The sequence below is a fragment of the Mytilus trossulus genome, chromosome 8 (genome assembly GCF_036588685.1).
Source record: "Mytilus trossulus isolate FHL-02 chromosome 8, PNRI_Mtr1.1.1.hap1, whole genome shotgun sequence".
Lineage (NCBI taxonomy): Eukaryota > Metazoa > Mollusca > Bivalvia > Mytilida > Mytilidae > Mytilus > Mytilus trossulus.
In genome coordinates this window covers 36,275,689-36,284,639 of record NC_086380.1, presented here as the reverse complement: position 1 = coordinate 36,284,639, position 8,951 = coordinate 36,275,689, and the positions used below count along the sequence as shown (strand labels likewise).

General features: G+C 33.4%; 1 protein-coding gene across 1 annotated transcript; it reads right to left on the bottom strand.

Annotated features, from left to right (window-relative positions):
* Positions 1 to 230: 230 nt before the first annotated feature.
* Positions 231 to 5,520, bottom strand: LOC134727621 (monocarboxylate transporter 13-like). Its single transcript, XM_063592002.1, has 5 exons — positions 5,249 to 5,520; positions 4,439 to 4,582; positions 3,053 to 3,292; positions 2,162 to 2,536; positions 231 to 367 (listed from the first exon to the last, which is right to left on the bottom strand). The coding sequence occupies exons 1-5, from the start codon at positions 5,442 to 5,444 to the stop codon at positions 231 to 233; spliced, it is 1,092 nt and encodes a 363-aa protein (XP_063448072.1). The 5' UTR covers positions 5,445 to 5,520.
* Positions 5,521 to 8,951: the final 3,431 nt, after the last annotated feature.

The window sequence follows — 8,951 nt, the reverse complement described above, 5'->3', positions numbered from 1 at the left end:
TTTTACACATTACCTGTTAATGGATTTCCTATTGCACATCCAATGCCCTCTACGAGTAAGGCCAAACTCATAGCTCTCTTACACATTACCTGTTAATGGATTTCCTATTGCACATCCATTGCCCTCTACGAGTAAGGCCAAACTCATAGCTCTCTTACACATTACCTGTTAATGGATTTCCTATTGCACATCCAATGCCCTCTACGAGTAAGGCCAAACTCATAGCTCTCTTACACATTACCTGTTAAAGGATTTCCTATTGCACATCCAATGCCCTCTACGAGTAAGGCCAAACTCATAGCTCTACCGTAATACTGAGGCTCTAGAAGGTTCTTTAATGAAAGATTCCATCCTACGTTGTTTCCTCCTATAAAATATAATTTTAGATCATTTTATATATTTGAAAATGTGAAACGTTTTTAATTTCAATAATACAGTGGTTTTTTTTTTGTCAATTTACTGTTTTTCGCATATCGAAACCCTAGTCATGAACATCTAGCTTTTGTCAGTCTTGTGTGTGTTTCTTAGTTTAGCATTACGTGTATTCGTTATTTTTATTAGCCACTTGAAACCCGTCTGCTGATGCGGGATTTTCTTGCAGCGTTGAAGACGCATTACTGTCCTCGTGCTGCTCTTTGGCCTGGTTATTGTCTCATGACACAGTCCCGGTTTTTATTCTTTTTTATTTATAATTTTTTGAAACTTTTATTAAAGAACTTACATGCAGGGTAATCCCTCCAGGTTTGTGTAGAGTTGGATAAGTTATTTCAAAGAAAGGAGTAATGATAGGGGTTCAAGGGTAAATTGCCACGTTTGTCGACCAATAAACATGAAATGAAGATTTTTTTTAGTTATAAAATATGTTACTGTGTACATTTGTATACTAATATGTAGTTTCCAGAGAGAATATAAATCGCCAATTAGTTTAATAAATTTATTAGCCACTTGAAACCCGTCTGCTGATGCGGGATTTTCTTGCAGCGTTGAAGACGCATTACTGTCCTCGTGCTGCTCTTTGGCCTGATTATTGTGTCTCATGACACAGTCCCGGTTTTTATTCTTTTTTATTTATAATTTTTTGAAACTTTTATTAAAGAACTTACATGCAGGGTAATCCCTCCAGGTTTGTGTAGAGTTGGATAAGTTATTTCAAAGAAAGGAGTAATGATAGGGGTTCAAGGGTAAATAGACCACTTTCGAGTTCATCCGTCACCGGCAAAAACTCGTCAATTATACACGCCTTTATGACGTCATTTACCAGATAGAGGGGCTCGCCTGTATCCCTGCACTATTTACGTGCATCAAGCGTCTTAGTGATCGTCTTTGTGCAGGATAAACTAGAAATAATTGTTGCTCTGTAGGTACTTACTGACATTTCCCTAATGACAGCAGTGTTGATTGTCAAATTTGAGAATTCAATTTGCCGAATAATTCGTACAATATAGAATTATAGTTTTCCAACCACTCGCTCAACATTGGAAGGAAGTGACGACGCCCCTAAACGCACAAATGACGATGATAAAGGCGCGTATAATTGGCGAGTTTTTTCCGGTCACGGATGAACTCGAAAGTGGTCTATTGCCACGTGTGTCGACCAATAAACATGAAATGAAGAGTTTTTTAGTTATAAAATATGTTACTGTGAACATTTGCATACTAATATGTAGTTTCCAGAGAGAATATAAATCGCCAATTAGTTTAATAAATTTCCTCAAATGGCCATGGTTCTGATCTGTATATATATTACTTTTCTATAACTGTATCTCACGTAATAGACTACTTTCGAGTTCATCCGTCACCGGAAAATAATACGCGCCTTTGTGACGTCATTTACAAGATAGAGGGGTTCGCCTGTATCCCAGCCCTATAAACGTTCATCAAGCTTCTTAGTGATCGTCATTGTGCAGAATAAAATAGAAATAAACTTTGTTCAGTAGGTACTTATTCATAAGTAAAAAAATTGTCAACCACGCGCTCAACATTGAAACGGAAGTCACGACGTCGCACCTAATACGAATGACGTTCACTAAAACAAGTTTTTGACGGAAATGCATCGAACTCGAACGTTGTCTATTGTTATAAAATTAATTTCGAACTGAAAAATAGATGTTAGCCTTTAATATCCGAACTTATATTATTAAATGTACTGTGCAATACAAACCGTCAAAGAATCCGTATAAAACTGCAAAAACTAGAAATTGCTCTATTTTTGTCGAATAAGGTACCATTAACAGCATCAATCCCATTCCTGCTAAAAATATTATCCAGAATTTTACCACATGATTAAAAAAACAGTGAGATAGAAAACCAAAGAATAAGCGTCCAAATCCACTTCCGACACCAAGCATCGCCACAACCAATGAGATCTCGTCCATACTGATCCCTATAGAGACCGCCGTTTCCGGTAGCTGGGTAGCAGGTATGTATTGCGCAGGAATAAACAGAAAGTTTGTGATGAGGTAAACAATGAATTTTGGTTCTTTGCAAAACTTCATGTCTACCGTTGCTTTAGTTTTACAATTTCTTGGAACAATCTCTGAAAATAAAAAACAGGAGATTGGTAGAAATTATATTAACATTTGTTTTAATAATATGACAATTTCGACGGTTACATGTATAATCCCGCCATATTCTATCTGTTCCGATCCCGAGTAATGAGATTGTAATTCAGTGCATGGTTGTCGTTTGTTGCGCTATATCATATTTGTATTTTTTTCGTTGATTTTTTTATACCGAAATCGGGCCAATAGATTTCTCGTTTGCAATGTTTTTGCATTTTTTATATCAGGGCTTTTTATATACGTGGCTAACTATGAGGTATGATTGGTCTTTCTCATTGTTGAATATTTTACAGTAACCTATACTTGTTAACTTCTATTTCATGTTGTGTCAGGTGGATAGTTGTCTCATTTGGAAATTATAAATGTACCACATCTTCAGTTTTTGGTACTTCACATTCCCTATATAAGAAATGTTATAAAGTTCTCTATAAATCATGGGGTACATGTAGCTGTCCTTTAATGCTCTTAAAGGCGTAAAACAGTAAACTTACCTGTCGGAAGTGGAAACACAACTGCCCCACAGACAATCACATTTAGCGATATTCCTGCATGAACAAGCATAGCACCATGAAAACCATATTTTTGTAAAAGAGATTCTACTAAAATAGGCATGATTACCATACCAAAAGATCCACCTAGTATTGCCAAAGACATTGCCATAAATTTGCGTTTAGTGAAATATTTGTCTACCGCTACCAATAAACTGGAATACGAAAATGACATTCCAATTCCTGAAATAAATAAGATAACTATAATTTATTCCTAAGGTTTTATATTAATAAAAGTTATCAAAAATGAAAGCAAGATATGTACTTGATTAGCCTCTTCTGTAGTAGGTGAGAGAAAAGACAAACAATAGATATCTTTAACTTATATTTGAAAACTCGTCCGTTCTGCCAAATAAATTGCGATATCTGTCCTTAAAATGACACCATTATACACTGTTTACTGTAAATTCAGAAATTATTGCGAAAAACGCGACAGGGTTATAATGATTCTCAATACTTTAATCTCGCATTTAAAAAAAAATGTAAATTTCAACAGGATTTTTCTCACTATCGCAAAAATTAAAATCGCATTTAAGTCAAAAATGAGAAAAATCGCAATAATGAATTACACCATAATTTCTGAATTAACAGTAACTCATATTGAAATAGAAGATATTGTATGATTGCCAAGGAGATAACTCTCTACAAGCTACCTAATGCCCATTATAAGTCAATCAAAAGATATAATACATGGTTCAGTCTGCTCATCTCAGTGGTTGGATTTAGGATGGTGCTCAACCCCTTTTTTTGTGGAAAAATACATTGTTTTTTGACGAATTCACTTAAGCATGACCGAATTCACTTAATCATGACCCTCTCAGACAGTCAGTCCCCACCCATCAACATTGCTCGATCCGCAACTACGTCTGTTCTAACTATGTATATAGGAAAATAGCTACTGTATGGTGAAATGTTTATAGATTATGATTCAGATATATACTATGTCGATCAAATTCTGTTCAATGTAAACATATTTTTTTCTATACAATTTTTAAATAGTTTTAATAATATTATACAAATACCAATATGTAAACTTTTACATTAACAAAGCTACTTATTTAGAAGCCAGTCTTTGTTTAGAAATAAGCCTATTTGTTAACCCTAATGTTTGACATTGATTTGAAAGTATTGATGTAAAATTATCACATACAAAACTCATGAAACTAAACATTCTATTATAAGCATGGTTAGGAACAAAAATACATAACTGAATGTAAAACACGTAGGATTACTTATTATCCTTAAAGTTTAAAAGTACTGTTCTTTATAAAGTATTTAATTTTTAATTGATATAAGTACAGTTACTGTAGTAAAGATTAAATTTTGTACCTGGTATAATCGCCATTGTCAAATATAATACAGGAAACGCCGTCACAAAGAATGAGGAGGCGTAGCCGATGAACACTAAAAATCCTCCGGACATTATAACCAATCTCTCTCCAAACTTTTCATTTAAAAAAACTGCAAAGATTGCTGCAAAGAAAAAGTGTAGAGTATATAATTATTAAATAAAAAAAATGAATATATGTATGCTGATACAGTTTCCATCCTAACCCGTTTATAAAACTTTTATATTTTGAAATGGATCAAGCGATATTTTTTTTCCTTAAAATGCCATCCCCCTTTTTTAAACACACTCGCTTATACTTTTAACCTATTGTAACACAATGAAAACGTTAAAAACCATGTTAACAATACTTGATCGTTAGATTTTAATTAAAAGTGCTCGCCTGTTTTTAATTTAAGTTTAGGATTGGAATACAAAGCTACGTCAAGAGATTGAATTAAAAATGAATATCTCTTTTGTATTTTTCAGCTTGTTACGTTTTTAAATATTTTGATACATAACATTATACATTGTGTACATGGGAATTTGTTTTTTCGATACATAACAATATGTTTTCCTTATATTCATAATTTACATATAGACACAACATAATTGTGAATTTATCAAGTATTGAGTTTTATATTCATAAGTAGGAATTAAAACTTGATTATTTTATTAAACCTTGCTTTTATAAAGAGCCTCAGCATAGATACCAGGATTGAAATGTTAAATTAACGTCATACGCGTGTTTTATCTAAAAAAAGACTCATCAGTGACGCTCGAATCAAAATAGTCTCTTTTTAATAACTCACCACCAGATATTGATACTGAAATATACAATGCACCAATTAATGTAACAGCCGTAATGTCTTCGTTAAATTCATCCATAATATAAACATGGTAAATTCCCAATGTATTTATAGATCCAATATATAAAATATGTTCAATAAAACACGCGAGTGTGATAATCCATCCCCAGCCACCCCCGGGTTCCTTCTTCGTTGACATCTAGACGATGTAAAATACAAGTGACCACTTTTGACACATAAAAATCAATCTTTAATAACTGTCCTTTTCAATCTACATTTAAATGAAATTGAATGTTAAATATTATTCCACTTCGGTTAAATACTAAATACATGTATATCGTAGACAGAAAGGGGTTAAAATAACCAGTTCAAAGCCTTTTTGTTTTAAATTTACTTAATTTACAAAAAAGTCATGGTATTTTTTGTTTTTTTATTACATTATAAATACCAGTGTCATGCGTACATGTATAGTTTTAAATAAATGTTTGGTTATTTGGCATTGAGTATAATGTCTAAAAATGGGTCATACTAGTTCGTTTAGTCAGATTATTTAAAAGTATTAAACCAAGTGTAAAGATACTGATCTGATTATGTAATAGAAGAGTCAGTATAGTTTTGAACAAGTAAATAAGAGCGGAACAACTTTAGCTACAATAGGAATTTTAATCCCGATGCATTTATTTTGTATATGACAAGCGTATATCAAAGATTAATATTACCACATGTTAAGCATTTAATTGGCGCGTGATATATAATGTTACATCAGAAGCTGCATGTCTATTTTAATGCGTAAATCAAAACACTTTTAACACATTCGCTTACTTGTTGCGTAACTTCCAGTGGCAAATATGTCATGCACGTTCAGAATGAATTCAATGTAACAACAAATACAATTTAAGTCCCTAATATAGGCAGTCTCAGACGAAGAGCGGGAAAGTTTTGATTGCCACTGGAAATTAATGGTATAGTAGATAGGAACGTACATTTTGCCTTGCAATAGGCCACTTGCAGACCCCTCAACGAGACGATGCACCGGTTTTCAACGTCTACAGAGTAGGGCTGTCTTTTTACACAAGGCTCGGATTTCAATTGACCACTGTACAGACGATTGTGCGAAATTGAACATCCCGGACAGCTATTTTTGGCAAGGGCTTAAATGACGGTCGAAGACGACTAACGTAAACATATTTTTATTCCAAATTACCCTTGACATGATAGCACGATGAACACAATGGCGCTTGTCTCAGATTTTTTTTTTACCTATATACCTTAATATTAATATTAAGGTATATAGGTAGTTTTTTTTCTGAGACAAGTGCCTGTCCAATGGCGGTATGTATAAATTCACTAAAATTATATGACAATTTTTTTGTTTAATTTTATATAACAACCGACCGCTCAAGACTGACCTTTATAGCCAGTCAAGTTCGTAAAAAACTATTTATTCTTATATTACAAAAAAACCCAATAAAAAAACACAGTAAAATACAGCGGAGATCACTTTTAACCTCTCACTAGAACGGTCAGAATAATCTGTCATAGAACAACAGTTCTATGTTCTATGTAGAACTGTCAGAATTAGTTCTAGGTAGAACTGACAAAATCAGTTCAAGGTAGAACTGGCAGGATCGGTTCTAGGGTAGAACTGTCTAAAACTGTTCTAGATATAGGTAAATGTAGAACTGTAAGCTTAACTTACTCAATCAGTCATGGCTGTAGAACAGTTCCAAATGACCTCACTGCAGAAAGGGCACTTTAGAATTTAGAATAAATCAAAAATCAGTTCCAATTACTTTACTATATAATAGCAGATTTTCTATATTTTTTATTGATCAAACGTTACATGCACATATAACGATGTAGATAGAAAGGTTATTCAACTCATCGATGACATATTTTCATAAGATTGCATATAAACATCGTGGTTTACGTTGCTTCTTTCCCCGTTTTTTAGAGTCCCTTCCTAAAAAAAACCTAAAGAGCATTTAATTCATGGAATTTAATCGTAATTTACATTGTTTGCCTTGGATTTACATTCATGATATAAGAATCTGTTTTGACAAATGTTCAAACGAACACTATACAGTGGATGAATTATGGGATATTAAGGAAAAAAAGTTGTGTATAAACGAAAAAAACTACGTATGTACATTTGCACCATCTCGCCAATTTAGCCAGACTTATTCGTAACGATTACAAAAATGATATCTGGGAGTCGGGAATGTCAGAAAAAATTTGAAAGGAAACATTTGACCCTGGACGTTAGGCTACAAAAAAACCCAATCATTTGTCCTTGCCTTCTTCAAATTATATTAACAGTATACTATTCCAAGAAGAGAACTTCTCATACATGCACTTTTCATTTTAAAATAAAGGTGTACGAATCAGTCATGTGAGTGTTGGATCATGCCGTTAAATAATTTGTTTAAAAACAAACCATCATGAACTACTGACATAAAAAGTCACTTTAGTGACGGTTCGTTATTATGAATACAGAGATTAAATAATGGCACGCTAAATTGATGTGGACAACTTTTTTAGATATGGTATACGTTGTGTCCAAAGTCACCGTAGAACGCCACATGCGGGGTGTCGGCTATGTTTGACACGGGGTGGCAATTTCGAAGCGAAGAAAAAAATAAAATAAGTTCAAGTATCAAAATTTCATTTTCACTAGAGATTCAAAAACTTTAAAAAATTAATATGGCTGCTGATTTCTATCTTTTATCCAAATGTTAAAAGAAATATATTTCCTTTGACAATATTTCTCTTCTTCTTTTTTCTATTCTTTGAGACGGTCAGATTTATATAAAAAAGAATAACATCAGAAATGTCGTTTCGAGAAACAACAAAGAGGTTCTGGAAAACTGACTACAAGCTTTTACGGTAAATTTTCATATTTTATGGGGACAAAAAAATATCATTTGTTGTAAAAAGATGCCGGTAAGTGTTTCTTTTGAGAGCGTAATCAATTTCGTTTTGTAGTGAGAGCTTACCGGACCTACTCCTTTCACCAAACGTGATCATGATCAACATTGGAGTATGTAGTTTAATACATTGTATGATGACCCCGCCTGCCAACCAATATGGCCGGCATGGCTAAAAATGGAAGATAGGGTTAAAATGAAGTTTTTGGTTTATATCCCGGAAACTAAAGAATTTTGAGTAAATCTGACATGGAGTAAAAATGTTCATCATGTTAAGATCTATCCTTCAGCATTTATTCTGTCTCCCTTAATTGTTTCGTTTTTTTAGTTTATTGATGTTAACCCTGTGCAGTTGTTGCACACATACACATCCTTGGACGGCCTGTCCTCGTAAAGTCCTTTTATTGCACTGACAACGCTTCCAAGTGTTTTGTAATTGGTGTTTAAACTTGTTCTTTCGTAACCCTTTTGTGCTTCCTTTTAAGAAAAATGACAATACTCCATTATTAAACATCAATTACATTGATTTCGTACACGCTGGATTTTCGCGTAATATTTATAAAGTACATTAAGTAATCATAAATTGATCCAGGGTCATATGCATTAATCAGCTCCTGTCTTCTGATTGCGAAGTATGTATTGCGACTATTTTTTCTCGTTGTCACGTGGCAATCTTTTAAATAAAAGTTTAAATGCAGGAATGGATGGGTCCTTAAAATAATTGTCCAAACATGAGCAAATAAAAGTTGTGCGTGATGCACAAGTACGCATCCACATTC

Bases quoted from the DNA above. Each gene is read 5' to 3' on its own strand.
- LOC134727621 (XM_063592002.1), bottom strand. From the start codon at position 5,444: ATGTCAACGAAGAAGGAACCCGGGGGTGGCTGGGGATGGATTATCACA. The intron at 4,583-5,248 runs GTGAGTTATTAA...TTTTCTTTGCAG, and splicing joins TTCAGTATCAATATCTGGTG to CAATCTTTGCAGTTTTTTTA. The intron at 3,293-4,438 runs GTACAAAATTTA...TATTTATTTCAG, and splicing joins GACAATGGCGATTATACCAG to GAATTGGAATGTCATTTTCG.